The 17,500-nt window shown below is 44.4% G+C and overlaps 1 protein-coding gene across 1 annotated transcript in view; it reads right to left on the reverse strand.

Moving 5' to 3' along the window:
* The window catches only part of camkmt (calmodulin-lysine N-methyltransferase), a 57,237-nt gene that overhangs the window by 7,930 nt on the left and 31,807 nt on the right, over positions 1-17,500 (reverse strand). Inside the window, exons 5-6 of the mRNA XM_056292286.1 lie at positions 10,156-10,219; positions 7,862-7,993 (exon numbers count right to left, since the gene is read on the reverse strand). Coding sequence (XP_056148261.1) covers positions 7,862-7,993; positions 10,156-10,219 — 196 coding nt within the window. The remainder of the gene's footprint in view (positions 1-7,861; positions 7,994-10,155; positions 10,220-17,500) is intronic.

Below are 17,500 nucleotides of genomic sequence, written 5' to 3' on the forward strand. Positions count from 1 at the left end.
CATGGATAACTGAGGAGGAGCACGTTGGCATTGTTGTTGAAACTGCTCGCTGTAATCAATAAGTAGTGGACCCAATTGGAGGAATATTCTGCCATATTCTTGTGTGAGTTTCGTGTTTTATCGGCTCATTATATGAAAAACAAATCATGCTCATTAACTTTTCGGTTTTGCACACAGAAAAAAATAGGATCCCTTTTTTTTTTCGCCAAAAGGTTCTTTAGTTCAATTGCCTCCATAAGTGTGCCAGTTATTATGTTGTGATACATCCTGCGGTATACGTTTCAAGAGAGCAATCACGCCAAGTAAAATCCCTTGCATGTGCACATTTTCTTGCCTAATAAAACAGATCATGAATCTGAACCTGGGCAGGGCAACAGGAAAACCTACAACGCTCACAGGAACATTTGTGGTTGGCTGAAAAATAGATGGCGAGTTTAGCTTTGAATTTATCTTCCAACATGCCAGATGCAGAGCATGAGAAAATCTTTTAACACATCACAAATAACATAACAGATAATACACATCTCTTCATAGGGCAGAGGAGACAGAGTGAAAGACTAATCTTTCGTGAGATTGTTATTTGGCTCTGAAATGGTCCTGACATAATACATTCTACATTCCAGTGCAGACCAAGCAGTAAAGTATGCCTACAATTTCATAACATCCAGTTGTATTGTAAGATACACGCTTAGCAATTTGAACTGGGTAATGTTATTTTCCAAATGGGAATTGGCAGCGCAAGGCTCTGTCACATCTCTTAAGTTTCTCATCATGTTCACACTTAACTTTTTGACATTAAAAGTTCTTCCAAAGAAAGAGTTAAAAAAGGAAAGCTTTTCAGGTGTACCATGTTATTTCATGCATAACTTAGTGATTGCATAACCATCATTAAACGGTTCAAGTGGATAACAATGTTTAAAGGATGTGTGAAGGATGTCAATCAAAATGGGAAAGAAAGGGGAGCACTAGTGCACAGCACATGGAGTAGACATACTTTCAGATGCTCCTCCATGCCAAGCTTTAAAATCAATATTTTGACAGTCTCATATCTCATCTTATTAGCCTTGGGAACTTCCCTGACACAGTGGGGTTTTAATTTATTTGCGACGACTTGCATGAGAAGTCCAAAGAAGTCGAGTCGCTCCAATCAGCTTCATCTTCAGCTAATGCTAACAATGCTAGCGGTGATTCTCCCAACCAAGCCACAGGTGACGACATGGATGATTTGCCATTGATCTGGGAGAAGGTCTCTGGCAAGATCCTCAAACACATTAATGACAGGTTTGACAAGGTGGAACAAACCCTTCAGGCAGTACAAAGCTCTCAAAAAGAACTGCTGGAGAAGGTGGAATCTATTGAGGAACAATTGTTGGGGTAGGAGAACCATATAAGCTGCGTGGAAAGGCATTCTCCAGCCTAAAGAATAAAAACAACGCACTTGAGCTAAAGGTGGATGACTTCAAAGGCCGGTTGCCCTGCAACAATATCAAGAATGTCATCATACCTGAACAAGAAGAAGGGAGTAAACCAATGTAATTGGTCAAGGCCATGATCCTGAAACTTCTCTGAGAAGACAGATTCTACTGGACCCTGCGACCACCACCCATGGAGGTAGCCAAGTCCTGCACTATCATCCCCTCAGTCCACTTATATTTGGAGAAGGAGCTCATTCTGCGACTGGAGTATAAAGGAAACAAAGTCCTTATTTTCTTGGACTACATGCCAGAGGTGATACGACAGCGACACAAATTCAACAAGGTCTTGGGAGCACAGGCTCCACTTCCCAGCGAGGCTTTTGCTAAAATAAAGAACCAGTTCAAAGTTTTCATTACACCGGGTGAGGCAATGTCATTTCTGAACATTGGCTTAAAGAACGTATGCTAAGAACTTTAATGTCACTCTGCGTGTTTATACAGAGGCTTAATCATATTATTTTGACATGACTTTTTTGCCATTCAGATATTCTAGTTTGACTTTATGAGAGACTGTCAATTTGTTTTATTTACTCCAATCAGCTATGATTGGCAACGGAGTTGAGCTAGCTTCTTGTGGATTTCTTTTGCTAGTTACTGTTCTTCTTGGAGCTAGTCACCAGATGTGCGTTTAGCGGTCCTGACCTTAGAGGGACATCTGTGCTTTGTTTGGTGAACCACTTTGTAGGCGGATAGGGAACATGTTCATGGTTTTTTTTAAGTATGTTATTCTACACCACAGTATATGGTTCGTATGTGTTGTGTTTTACTATGTCCTGCGTTATTTTGGGTGGATGGCAGATTGTCTTCATCTCAGGGACAATGTACTAAGTATCTGACAGCATTGCACATAGCAACATTGGTCTCATGGAATGTGAAGGGTCTTGGTTATGTAATGAAAAGGGGTTGCATTTTCACACATCTCAAATCATTAAAGCCAGACATAATTTTCTCCAGGAAATGCATATTAGTGCAAATGAACAGCGCAAGCTGAGAGCAAATTAAATTTCTCAGGTTTACCAAGCGCCCTTTACTCACAAGGTCAGAGGTGTTGCAATTCTTTTTCATAAAAATATCCCATTTTGCCTTGACTCTATGACGGCAGACCCATATGGCAGGTACCCAATGATTTCAGGTCAAATAAATTGCCTTCCAATAACAATGCCTAATATATATGGCCCAAATATTGACAAACCTGATTTCTTTCTCAAGGCCTTTGATATGATACCAGCTTCCAGCCCCAATGCGATCATTGGAGGCGACTTTAATTGTTATCTCGATCTGATTTTAAGACTCTCGACAAAACCACCTCCTCCCATAGCCTCATTGCAAACTTTGAATGATTTAATCAAAACAAGGAATATAGTCTGTAGGATGTTGTAGTCGCCAAATATTAACTAAGATTTCGCATTCTACTCTCATGTCCATAAATCTTACACTAGGATTGATGATTTCCCAATATCTTCTGAATTACTATCCAGCATTACCAACTCTACCTAATATTTTGATATCTGATCATAGCCCGGTCTCACTTCAATTTAAAAATATCCTGTTTAAACTAAAGTGCAGCTGGCACTTCAACCTTCTCCTTCTTGAAGACCCCTCGTTCATTGAGCACAACTGAACATACAGATTCAGTTGTGCTCAACCACTAATGATAATGAGGAGGTCTCTGACTCTACTCTGTGGGAGGCCTTTAAGGTTGTCATAAGGGGCCACATTATCTCATTTGAATCAGCTAAAAAAAAGCTAACTTAATGGCCATCTTATGAATGTTGAAAAAAATGCTTCCAGTACTTGAAGAGGCTTATGGATCCTCCCTCTTACAGTCCAACTATAATGTGATTTTAAAAGTGAAATATGAATATAATACTATCCTTAACAAACGTGTCAGCAGCCTTTTGCTAAAACCCAGACAGAAACATTTTGAACTCGGGGATAAACCAGAGAAATTACTAGCAAGTCAACTCAGAGGTGAGCAGGCTAAACAAGCCATCCATAGGATTAAATCTAAATCAGGTAAATTGGTTACTTACCCAAAGGAGATAAATGCTTGCTTCAGGGACTTCTATAAGGAACTATATTCCAGCAAAGTAAAGGCTACTGAATCAGATTTTTGTAACTTTTTTTGCTAACCTAGATATTATCAAACTAGATGACACTTCAAGAGATGACACTGACACCTCAGTCTCTAAGGATGACCTTTTGAATGCTATTTGTGCTTTCCCCTTCGGAAAAGCAGCAGGCCCAGATGGCTTTGGCTGTGAATTCTGAAAGGCACTCTATAAAAAAAATAGTTCTTTTCATGTTAAGGATTGTGAAAAATTAAATATAAATAAGAGGCTCCCCAGCTCACTCTATGAAGCAAATATTTACTTGCTGCTAAAAAAAGGGAAAGGAAGAGACTTACCCTGCAGGTTACACACCCATTGCTCTTCTAAATTATGATCAGAAGGTAATAAATAAAGTGCTGGTCACAAACTTGGGTAATCATATCTGGAAAATTGTACATCCTGATTAGACCAGCTGTATCCCTGGTATATTTTATTTAGTAATGCTTGACTGCTTCTAAATACAATATATTCAGTTCATGAAAAGGAAATACAAACGGCCATCTTATCTCTCGGAGCCCAAAAGGTATTTGATCATATCTAATGGCCCTATAGGTTATAGACACTGAAACGATTTGGGTTCAGGTTGAACTTTATAGAGTGGGTCAAAATAATTTATTCCAATCCAGTATCTTTTATTCTCACTAATACAGATAAATCCCAACCTTTTGACCTGCAACATGGCATAAGGTAGGGCGATCCCCTTTCTCCCCTCCTTTTTGATATTGCTTTAGAACATCTTATCAATAGGAATCAGGAGTCAGCCAGGTATCAATGGTGTAAAATTTGGCAATGTTGAAAGCCTTGTGAATCTATATGTTGATGATTTATTGATTTCTTTATCTGATCCAGAAGTTTCAGTTCCCAACCTCCTGAACTACATTAAATCATTTAGTAAATTATCAGGCTATACAATTTTCTGGGATAAAAGTGAATTCGTGATGAATAATCTGAGCCCTGCATTCTTGAAATCTCTACCATTTAAATTAGTCACCACCCACTTTACCTATCTTGGACTTAAGATTTCCATAAACCATTTTATTGAAATTGAATTTCTTGGACATGGCTGACAAATTAAAAGCTAATGTCAGGAACTGGAAATTGCTTCCCCTCTCAATGATTGGCTGCATCAATGCTATAAATATGGTTGCACTTCCAAGGTTCTTGTACTTTTCCCAAAACCTTTCTATCTATTTACCATTGTCTTTCTTTAAACAACTGGATTCAGCTATTCTCTCGTTTGTCTGGGCAAATAACCCCCCTTGCATCTCTAAAGCCCACTTACAGATAAATATAAATGGGGGTGGCCTCGGCCTTCCTGTATTTAGGCATTATTTCCAGGCTGCAAATGCGAGGGCTCTCACTTTCTGGTAATGGGATTCCCCTGATGATGACTGGTCTGCTGTCTCCCCACTCTTGTTCGAATCCATGTCAGTTTCAGAAACCTCTCTCCCAGTGCTGCTCTTTGTCAGAGCACAACCTTCCTACAAATTGATTGGTCATAGCTCTCAGAAACTCTCTGAAGATTTAGAATCAAATAAAAAACAATTACTTTGACTGCCAAATGACTTAGTACACACCCCTACATCATACAATCACTTGTTCAAACCAGTGCTGATGGATAGAGTGTTTCTGGACTGGAGGAAGAGGGGACTGTGCTGTATTGGAGATCTGGAGATCTGCCTCATTCCTTCAGTACCAAACTAAATATCCCTTTCTTCAACCACAGGAATTTCATACTGGAGTGTATCCCTGAATTCACAATCAAACCAAAGAGCCAAATTTTTATGATTTACCTCTCTCACAGCCAAACTCTTAACATTTGTTTTCCACTTTGTCACTGCCTTTATGGTACCACTAAATGCCAATCATCTCAGGGAGGCCTGGGCTGAATAAAGAATTGGGCATTCCAGTGTCACATGAACTGTGGGAGGAAGGCCTGTCCAGTATACAGAGCTGTTCTATCAATTCCAGGTATAGGTTAATTCAACTTAAAGTCTTACACAGATTGCACTACTCCAAAATTAAAGTTAGTAAGCTATTTGAATCAGTTTCTCCCATGTGTGATATATTTGGTAGTGCCGGAGCATCACTATCAAACTTATGCTGGCACAGTCCAGTACTAGGTAGTTTCAGGTGCAACAAACTTAATTGGTTTTCCAAACAATATAAAATAAACATTCAGCCAGATGGTAATTTGGCAATATTTGGTTGTTCTGATAGGACAAGGGCCCTTCCCCTCCACGAAAAAGCAGGCTCTCACGGCAGGCATAGTTACAGCTAAAACATTAATATTACTAAACTGGAAGTCTCCATCATCCCCATGTTTTAGGAGGTGACTCAATGAAATGCTTTCTATTGTTAAGATGGAACAGATTCATTTTAGCAAATGGAATTCACAAAACTATTTCCTGAAGGCATGGAAGCCATTTTTGACATTGCTTGATGAGCTGTAACTGTATAACTCATGAGCTCTGCTGCTATGTTGTATCTTTATTCTGTGTAAACTCTGCCCTGTCCTGCACACTGACTGATATTCTGGCAGTCCCCCACCCACGTGTGTTTTCTTTTTGTTTGTTTTTTTTTCTTTTTCTTTCTTTTATACCCTTGACCCTCCTGGCGGAAGGGGCAGGCTCCCGTTATGCCAATATTGCTGTCGACTGGCGGTTTTGAACTATTCTTGGGAGTTCTGGGTATAAATCTCGTCATTCTCTCTGTTATTTTGTGTAATGGTACTGGGTGCTTTATGTTTATTGTGTGTTTTTGTTTTTATTGTAAAAAAAGTAATCTAAATCTAAAAAATTGGAAAAGAACAAAAAAAAAAACCCCAAAGATGATACAAACTGATGATATTTGTGCATAGAGAGCAAAGGATATCAATAATTTCAATGACATTCAATAGTGACTTTATCTTAAAAAAAATTTTAAACCTAGATATCATCAAAAAATATTGTTGGGCATCATTTCACTGATCACTTGGGTATTAAGAAACCACTGTAACGAATCTTCTCACCGGACTTCAACATGGTTCAACGGGGCAATCGTTTAGGCTAAGCCTTCATAAACTATCATAAATCTCCTTTGTGAAAATGGAAAGCTCATAGTACAGTGACACATAACTTCAATTATTTTATGTTCAATATCTTCTGAATATGAGCAAAATTTGGTTTGATTTGGAACTATTTTCAAATTTGACGCAGTACATCCAAACCATGTGTAAACGTGCAGACTTGATAGCAAGAAGTGCAGTAGTGTTACCTTCAGCTGCGTACTTACGGAGACTGGCATGTTTAACAAGGACAATGTATTTGTGAAAGCACAAAAATAAAGAGTGGTTTTCGACTATTTTTTTTCTCTCCACTGGAACATATTGATACCTATCTGATTGTATTGTGAACTTCCCATTTTTTCATGGTTTTTGAAGGTTTATACGAATGCCCCAATGGACTGTTGAAGCCAAGCAGAAAAAATAAAAAATAAACCAGCAAAGCATTTCTCAATACTGAAGCCATCAGTGTTGTTTTTTTTGTCCGTACAGTTTCTTTCTTTCTTGGATTTCTGGACAGGCGCCCTGACCGACTAGAGGAGGCGCCAGTGCAGTGACCAGGACACATACCCACAGCTGGCTTCCCACCTGCAGACACAGCCAATTGTGTCTGTAGGGACGCCCGACCAAGCCGGAGATAACATGGGGATTCGAACCGGCGATCCCTGTGTTGGTAGGCAACGGAACAGGCCGCTACGCCACCCGGACGCCTCCAAGAAATCCAAGCTGAACTTGCCCGTAGTTCTTCCTTGTCACCAAATACGTCACTGATGCATCGAATGACAACACTGCTGCTGGAAGAAGAGCAGATTTTGCAACTACGTCCCAGAGATAACATTGCTACCACTGCAGACATGTTTCACACTATATCCCGTATTCGGACAGATAGAGATAAGGTTGAAAATTGGCGAAGTAGCCCTTTAACCATCTCTAATCTAACTGTACTAAAACAGAGGTTCCCGGACGCCCCATCCGTGTGGTTTCTAAATGACGGAAAACAATGTTTTTATTAGGTCTAGGTGTAAAAATAAATAAATAAATGAAAAAGTGAATATGTCCTTTAAACGCTTACTTACAAAACAGCAATGGTTTTTAATCATCTTTTTGATCACCTTTGTTGTAAAATTATCACTTGGTGACTCTCAAGCATCCTTTTATTTTAACTGCATTTACTGTAAAATGCAGCACATTATGTAAGCACGTGCAGTCTTATTCTTGGAGTTGCCCCTTACCTTTAAGTGCACATCCCAAACTTGACCATCGTACTGCTGGTGTTGGCGGACATGGAGGCCAGCTTCCCTGGCTAGCTGGCAGAACAACCCCAGGGTCTCTCCTCGCAGTGGGGCAAACACCAACGCCATGCCCTGGATGAAAAGGAGACGGTAAACAGGAAGGATTCAGAAGCTGTGGGTGTGTGTCTTTGTGCATGTTTTTTTTTGTGTGTGTGTGTGTGTGCACGTATAAGTGTTGGCATGTAACAGACAGGCTGCCCATACTAAGAGGATTACCAACAGGTTCAAAGTTTGTTTTTTTTTAAACCGTTCGGCTTTCGGCGTTATTTCATATTTTGATCATGCTATTGTTGTTTTAATTAAATGGAGGCAAGAGGGACGCAAATATGCGCACAATGAACAAAACACATAAACTAAAAAAATTTAAAAAAAACGGAAAAAAAAAGTGGGATCATCTCTTTTGGACAGCTGTTTTTCATCTGTATCTCCAGTTGTCTCTCTCTCGATAAGCTCCCCTCTTCTCTGAAACCCCCCCCCCTAAAAAAAAACAGCATAACATACAAATAAAGACCAAATTCCTGCGAGCACTAATCGGCTGATTAAGGGGAGCCGACCCTCCGGATGGTCCACCTTCGTCAGAAACAAAAAATTAGTGCCATTAGGTGGGAGAATTAATTGCTTTGTTAATTGTTTAATCAGCTTAGCAAATTATTAAGTATTTGGCAAAGCTTGTTGTGGCAGCGACAGTCTGATGGCCTACACTCAAATCATATTAGTCGACGAATTATCTCTGCTGGATTAAATAGAGAGAGAGTGACGGAAAGACGGAAAGACGGGGAGAGAGGGAATTTTACTTATTATGCAGATGTGTAACAAGCCAAACAACAGCCAGATGCCCGGATAATAATTCAACTTGACTCGCCACCTGTAATTGGTGCGGTGGTACTTATGAGGCTGTAAGCGTTAATGAAGTTTCTGCCTCGCTTTGTGAAATGTTGGCCATGGTCTGAGATCTGCATCACCGGGTACATCGTCTCCAGCGTACCGGAGGCGCATAACCCGTGAATTTGCTTTGCCGTTGCACGGAAACGGGCGGCGCGGTGGCGCAGTGTGGTCGCCTCACAGCAAGAGGGTCCTGGGTTCAAACCCCGGGTCATCCTCTGTGTGGAATTTGCATGTTCTCCCCCCGTGTCTGTGTGGGTTTCCTGCGGGTGTTCCGGTTTCCTCCCACAGTCCAAAGACATGTAGGTCAGGTGACTCGGACTTACTAAATTGTCCCGAGGTGTGAATGTGTGGGCCCTGTGATGGTCTGGCGGTCTGTCCAGGGTGTCTCCCGCCTGCCGCCCAATGACTGCCGGGATAGGCTCCAGCATCCCCGCGACCCCGATTGGGATAAGTGGCTTGGATAATGGATGGATGCATGGAAATGGTAGTTTCTCTGTTTCCTTTACTATTTGCAAAACAAAAAACAAACAAAAAAACAAAAACAAAAAGGAAAAAAAGCGGATGGGAGGAATGGGGTATCAGTCGTTTGACAGTAAAGATGACAGGACATGCCCTGTACGTTTCCAACGCCGCCGCCGCCAGAGGTTTGAAATGAGAAGCTTTGAATCATGTCACATCTCCGGATGCAAGGAGGAGAGCAAGACCGTTTCCCCATCTGACATTTTTTTTTCCTGCATCACCCACGCCTTGCATCCTTCCCTCCCTCTGTCCTCCGCTCCCCCTCTCTCTCTCCCTCTCTCATCTGCCCCTCTCCATTTCCCTCTCCCGACTGTCAGTCCCAAACTCCCATCTTTCACATCCCTTTACATGGACTCTCCCTCCTTTCCCCTCCCTCCGTCACCCCCTTTTCACTCTCCTCTTTTCATATAAAGAACAGCGCGGCCTCTCAACATAAAACACCCCCCCCTCCCCCCTTCCCCTCAGATAAATAGAAATCTAAGCCTTATCTCTTCCAGCCTTTTTGCTTTTTCTCCCAATTTGCTTTGGCTGTCACAGCATGGGGTCTTATCACAGGGCCAAATGGGAGAAGTTGCCTCGGCTTTATGATTAAGGGACGGATAGGGAGAAAGAGAGAGATCAGAGCAACGCATTCGAGTTGCTCATAATAAGCATTAAAGCATTACATGATATTAATCCTGTCACGCCATTAGTGTGCATAGGGTTTTGGTCAAGGCCTAATTATGACAGAAAAGAGGGGTCTTTTTTCAAGGGGGTGGGGTGATTTTAAAGAAGGGGGATAAGCAGACACACACACACACACACACACACACACACACACGCACACTTACATTTGGTTGCAGTAATCTCCTTATTGCATCAACCAGGCTGGCTCTGTACTGGTCCAGAAACAAACTGAGAGATGTAAGGAAAAAGAGAAAGGGAATAGGAGAGAGAGAGAGAGAGAGAGAGAGAGAGAGAGAGAGAGAGAGAGAGAGAGAGAGAGAGAGAGAGAGAGAGAGAGAGAGAGAGAGAGAGAGAGAGAGACAGAGAGAGAGAGAGAGAGAGAGAGAGAGAGAGTCCTGTTAGACGGCATTCCTGTGATAGTGGGTCTAGATAAAGCAGAAGGCTATTTATTTTCTTTTATTTACAAATAAATTCGGTTACAGGAATGGGGAAAACAATTTGCATGGGTGAGATGCTCTCTTTTAGCCTTCCTATTTTGTCTCTCCATATGTATTTTGTGTCTCCATATGTATTTTGTGTCTCTGTATGTATTTTGTGTTTCCGTATGTTTTCACTTCCGCCTATTTTCAAAGCATCGAGAATAACGCAAAACGGCAAGAGTCCAAAATATACAGACGCAGATACAATTGCCCATACTATACATGCACCCATGTACATACACACACACACACAAACGCATGCACGCATGCACATCTATACTAAAACTTCAGTGAGAGAGAAAACCCCACCTTGAATCTGTAGAACAAATTCCCAGCGTTCAGCTGACGTGCAGAACAACGAGAACTAAAACAATTACAATCCAAAAAAAATCCAATCTGAAAACAAATAAATAAATAAAATGATGTTAAGTTCTAATTTTCAGTATCGTACGGGGAGTAAAACGGGAGGGGGTCGGGGATAAAAAAAAAAGAGACTTTTTTGTGATAGTTGACTTTCCCCCCCGTTTTATTACGGCTCAAGATGTTTTTATTAGCTGTGCCTTTTTGCTAGGGGCAGCACGGTGGCACAGTGGTCGCCTCAAAGCAAGAAGGTCCTGGGTTCGAGCCCCGGGGTAGTCCAACCTTGGTGAGTCGTCCTCTGTGTGGAGTTTGCATGTTCTCCCCGTGTCTGTGTGGGTTTCCTCCGGGGGCTCCCGTTTCCTCCCACGGTCCTAGGCCATGTAGGTCAGGTGAATCGGCCGTACTAAATTGTCCCTAGGTGTGAATGGGTGTGTGTGTGGGCCCTGTGATGGCCTGGCAGCCTGTCCAGGGTGTCTCCCCGCCTGCCGCCCAATGACTGCTGGGATAGGCTCCAGCATCCCCGTGACCCTGACAGCAGGATAAGTGGTTCAGAAATTGGATGGCCTTTTGCTACTGGTCATTTTTCTGCCCGCTCCTGAGACTAGCGGTCAGATCTCTGACCCCGGGAGTCACCGACAGAAGTAATGTCCATGCAGCGATAACATCACTGAATAACTCATTTGGAAACTGCATATCATTCGGCGCCCTTCGCATTAGTGCATTAAGGACTCGCAGCAGCGTGGCTGACGATGCTAAGTGTGAAGCGGCGGCTGCAGACGCCACCGCTCGCTGCAATGAACTGGAGTCAGATAGATAAAGCGTGGCCAGGAGTTTTGTTATTGCTGGAATTGCATGACTCCTTCTGATTTGTGGCTCCAGATCTACTCTGAGCTCCTCCGGCAAATCCAGTATAATGTGACTTGGCAGGCAAATGAGTTCAAATAATGTTTTCATCTGACATTTTAAAATAAACTGACACGCTCTCGTCACATATCCTGAATTTGCAGGCATGACAGAGGCGCAACGCTTCGGTGTTAAGATCTGGTTTTAGGGTTAAGTTTAAACAGCGGTCAAGTTAATGTTCATGGTTAAGGTTAAGGTTTGGTCTAAGTTAGGTTGTCATCGTGTTGAACATGCCAATTGACTGTGTAATTTGTCAGAATATGGATGTGAAAAAATAATAAGGCGGCTGGTATGCCTCTTGGTCGTGATCTGAGGCAAACTGAGCTCAGTTCAAGCTCAGTTCACCTGCTAGGGCTAAGAGCTAATATGTAGTAGTAGGGAGAAAACACCTTCATCGGCATCCTACTGACAACATCATGCCAACTGTGACTAAAACACGGCTAAAACTAGACAAAAATTATGTTTCCCTGACTAAAACTTGAATAAACCTAATTACAGCTATCAGGAGAAGACTAAGACTAAATGGAACATTTCTGCAAACATTACCTGGTATAGAGGATGGATGGATGGATGTTCATTCCTAAAAATTGGGCTTTTTTGCAAATATGCTATTGTCAGCGGTAGTTCGGCTTTCTGAGATATATATATAGACAGCACAGATGGACAGACACACGTACAGGCATGCACATCCTATCATCCCAAAATCTGACCCAGTTCCAATCACCCCCGATAAGGTGACACCTGTTTCTAAATCCACAATGACAAATTTCAATCCATTATTCGTGTAGATGGCGAGTAACTGTGCATGTGTGTGTGTGTGTGTGTGTGTGTGTGTGTGTGTGTGTGTGTGTGTTTCATGAGTGTGCAAGGTTGCACCTATTATCACAGATGAGAGTGGAGTAATTTGACTAAAATGCAACAATACAGTGCAGATTTGACATAATCCTGAGCTTCTGACTGACTGGCCAGAGGTGGAGCAATCTGGATGGACTTTCCAATGACACCAGCCCCTGACCATCTGAGCGCAGGCCTGTTCATCCTGATGTGTCTGTGTGTATGAGGGGGAGGAGGTGAATGTGTGTGTGTGTGGGGGGGGGGGGGGCAAATGTCTGTTCACCTTTACACCTTTTGGCTATTTACAACTCACTCAACAAACCTGTCAAAAGGAAAAAGAGTAGGGCGTCCAGGCGGCGTAGCGGTCTATTCCGTTGCCTGCCAACACGGGGATCGCCGGATCGAATCCCCGTGTTACCCCCCGCTTGGTTGGGCGTCCCTACAGATACAATTGGTCGCGTCTGTGGGTGGGAAGCCGGATGTGGGTATGTGTCCTGGTCGCTGCACTAGCGCCTCCTCTGGTCGGTCGGGGTGCCTTATTCAGGGGGGAGGGGGAACTGGGGGGAATAGCGTGGTCCTCCCGCCTGCTATGTCCGCCTGGTGAAACTCTTCACCGTCAGGTGAAAAGTGACTCCACATGTATCAGAGGAGGCAAGTGGTAGTCTGCAGCCCTCCCCGGATCGGCACAGGGGGTGCAGCAGCGACCGGGACGGCCCGGGAGAGTGGGGTAAGAAGTTCGATGCCTCTTTGTGTTTGTGTCCGTTGCGACACAGATGCCAAAGGCAGAAATCAGACCAACGATGATGTTGTGATGAAGAGCACATCCTCTTCATCGGTGAACACGTAAATCATCAAGACGCCTGTGAGATTGACCCCAAAATCAAGCGGAGCTGTTGCAGCTCCCGCCAGCGGAGCCGCCTTGTGGCTCCACAGCCTCTCCTGCAACCGGCATCAGGTTCGATCTCGCGTCCGTAACAGCCAACCGCACACTGTTGATGTGTCCTTGAGCAAAACACCGAAGCCTTTGCCGTCCAGTATTTTAAGTCACTGTGTATGATGTCACTAGGGGGCCGCCCGGCCTCGGGAGTTGATGCGCGTAGCGGGGAGTAAAGTTTATTATTCTTCCAAGGTTAGACCCCTTAGGTGCGAGGTTTATTTGACTTTGCAGGTCGAAGGTTCAATCTGAGTTTATTGTTCGACAGCTATCAGTTGACTGGAAAAGTGAGCAGAAAGAGAAACAAGGAAGTGAGCTAGCTGGGTGGGGGACACAGTAGGAACACATACACACACACGGGGCGGGGGGGGGGGTAGAGGTAGAGGAAGGACAGTGTGACATGGGGCAGGAGGGAAAGTCTGAGCTACCACAATGGAGACAACCTCAGATTCAGACACAATCTGTATTTTAATCTCTCATTGTGTCCTTATCATAACTCATATTATACCCTCAGCCTCTGTCACTCACACTCCCAGACCCACCTGTGTGATGCCACGTCAGTCTGACAGACCCCCGGCACAAAGCCCCCGCAGCTGACAGAGCAGTTGGTGAACGCTACTGTGCAGAAACCGCCAAGCGAGGACCGAACCTCTTCCGAACACCACGTTCACACCTGGGGACACATCTCAGTTGCTCTCAGTAGAGCAGACCTGGAAGATAGCACTGCGCTGCAGAAGTTGAATCTGAAAAAAATGTTTGGGGGGGGGGGGGGCGACTTGGCGGACTGTCGAGGGACTTTTCTGGCCACAGATCTAAACTGTCATGTCTTCAGCATTGACAACTAACATTTTGGTACAAATAAAAGCTAAAACTGTTCTATGACTCGGTGAGATCGGGTGCCGATTCATGGTCCGCAGAACTGCTCCAGATTAGGGGCGTCCGGGTAGTGTAGCGGTCTATTCTGTTGCCTACCAACACAGGGATCGCTGGATCGAATCCCCGTGTTGCCCTCCGGCTTGGTCGGGTGTCCCTACAGACACAATCGGCCGTGTCTGCGGGTGGGAAGGCGGATGTGGGTATGTGTCCTGGTCGCTGCACTAGCGCCTCCTCTGGTCGGTCAGGGTGCCTGTTCAGGGGGGGGGGATAGCGTGATCCTCCCACATGCTACATCCCCCTGGCAAAACTCCTCACTGTCAGGTGAAAAGAAGCGGCTGGCGACTCCACATGTATGGGAGGAGGCATGTGGTAGTCTGCAGGCCTCCCCGGATCGGCAGAGAGGGGTGCAGCAGCGACTGGGACGGCTCAAATTTTAGCCCTCTGTCTTCAGATTTTGGCAGCTCGTTCTCAATGCCCACAGACAAACAGATAGACCGAGCAAGACACATAGGATAACACATATGAACCCTCACATCGAGGAGCGTTTCACGTGAAGGTTACCTCCACGGGGTCCTCCCTGATCGCTGTTCTCCAACCATCCCGAGTCTATTGTGCCAAGTGACCCCTGCCTCCCCAGCACCACCCGGGTCACCACCTCACTCCACACTTGGTGAATGGAGGACAGAGTGCACAACCTTGGAGTGCGTGTGAGAGGGTCGTGGTTATTTTGGTCCCCCCCCCCCCCCCCCGGGGGGCACATATACGTAGAGGACGAGTGCACAGGATATTGTCTTTGCTGCAGAGGGTGAGAACGTGGAAACGTGACGTCATCTGGGCGATTGTCGACAGGAAGACTAAGTTTCTCCAGGGGGAAGTATATATTTACATAAGAGAGCAGAGATGAAGACAAAAACAGGGTTTTTTTTTTACCCATAAATCTATTCATTTATTTGTGTGCGTGCGTGTGTGTGTGTGTGCGTGTGTGTGTGGGTATCAATAGTGTGACTTGGAGTGGTTGTGCAGTGGCGAAGTGTCCAAGGCTCCACATATAATCCATGCCGGTGTTACCTTCGACTGCGCAGTGAAAACTGGGAACTGCACATACACACACACATACACACACACACACACACACACACACACACACACACACGCACACACACATCCAATCATATGGTGTTTGTTTAGCTGCTTACTCTAATCATATGATTGACGATTACAGATCTGTTGCCATTCCTTCCATATACAATCACATCACATACAATCATAAACACACGCACAAGCACACACACACTCACACATACATGCACACACACATGCACACGCACACACACACAAAACCAACAACAAAAAAACGGGGCTTTATCTCAGTGCCCACACATGGACAGCTTATGGAAGACAGCAGACGTGCTAATGTCCCAGCCAAAGATTCTCTGCCACCCACATGGCCACTGCAGGAATCCCTGCTCTCTCTCTCTCTCTCTCTCTCCCTCCCCCCCGCTCCCACACACCCTCACCCACACACACACTCATGCACACACACACTCATGCACACAAATGCACACAAATGCACAAACACATTCACATAAATGTGAGCTATGCATATATGAGTGACTGCATGCACACGTGCATGCTTTTGTAAAGGCATGTACCGACACACCAGACACCCCAAGAGGACTCGAACAGCAGGCAGGCCCCTGCACGAGTGTGTGTGCACCGGTGCACCTGGCTTTCTGGGTGTCTGTCGTTTACTGGTTTATGACGGACTCTGTTTTCAAACGAGCCACGTTTGTTGTAGGAAAGAAAACAGAAAATGTGATTTTGCAGTCTTCTTTTTGGTCCGCTACTGCCTCCCTCTCTGCACCTTTTTTATTCTTTCCTTCTCTTTCTCGTCTGATCTCTCTCCTGTCTCTCTCTCTGTCTCTCTCTCTCTCTCTCTCTATATATATATATACACTCACCGGCCACTTTATTAGGCACACCTGTCCAACTGCTCGTTAACGCAAATTTCTATTCAGCCAATCACATGGCAGCAACTCAATGCATTTAGGCATGTAGACATGGTCAAGACGATCTGCTGCAGTTCAAACCAAGCATCAGAATGGGGAAGAAAGGTGATTTAAGTGACTTTGAACGTGGCATGGTTGTCTGTGCCAGACGGGCTGGTCTGAGTATTTCAGAAACTGCTGATCTACTGGGATTTTCACGCACAACCATCTCTAGGGTTTACAGAGAATGGTCCGAAAAAGAGAAAATATCCAGTGAGCAGCAGTTCTGTGGGCGAAAATCCCTTGTTGATGCCAGAGGTCAGAGGAGAATGGCCAGACTGGTTCGAGTTGATAGAAAGGCAACAGTAACTCAAATAACCACTCATTACAACCGAGGTATGCAGAAGAGCATCTCTGAACGCACAACACATCGAACCTTGAGGCAGATGGGCCACAGCAGCAGAAGACCACACCGGGTGCCACTCCTGTCAGCTAAGAACAGGAAACTGAGGCTACAATTCGCACAGGCTCACCAAAATTGGACAATAGAAGATTGGAAAAACGTTGCCTGGTCTGATGAGTCTTGATTTCTGCTGCGACATTCGGATGGTAGGGTCAGAATTTGGCGTCAACAACATGAAAGCATGGATCCATCCTGCCTTGTATCAATGGTTCAGGCTGGTGGTGGTGGTGTAATGGTGTGGGGGATATTTTCTTGGCACACTTTGGGCCCCTTAGTACCAATTGAGCATCGTGTCAACGCCACAGCCTACCTGCGTATTGTTGCTGACCATGTCCATCCCTTTATGACCACAGTGTTCCCATCTTCTGATGGCTACTTCCAGCAGGATAACGCGCCATGTCATAAAGCTCGAATCATCTCAGACTGGTTTCTTGAACATGACAATGAGTTCACTGTACTCAAATGGCCTCCACAGTCACCAGATCTCAATCCAATAGAGCACCTTTGGGATGTGGTGGACGGGAGATTCGCATCATGGATGTGCAGCCGACAAATCTGCAGCAACTGCGTGATGCTATCATGTCAATATGGACCAAACTCTCTGAGGAATGTTTCCAGTACCTTGTTGAATCTATGCCACAAAGGATTAAGGCAGTTCTGAAGGCAAAAGGG

This window comes from Lampris incognitus, chromosome 13 (genome assembly GCF_029633865.1).
Source record: "Lampris incognitus isolate fLamInc1 chromosome 13, fLamInc1.hap2, whole genome shotgun sequence".
NCBI lineage: Eukaryota > Metazoa > Chordata > Actinopteri > Lampriformes > Lampridae > Lampris > Lampris incognitus.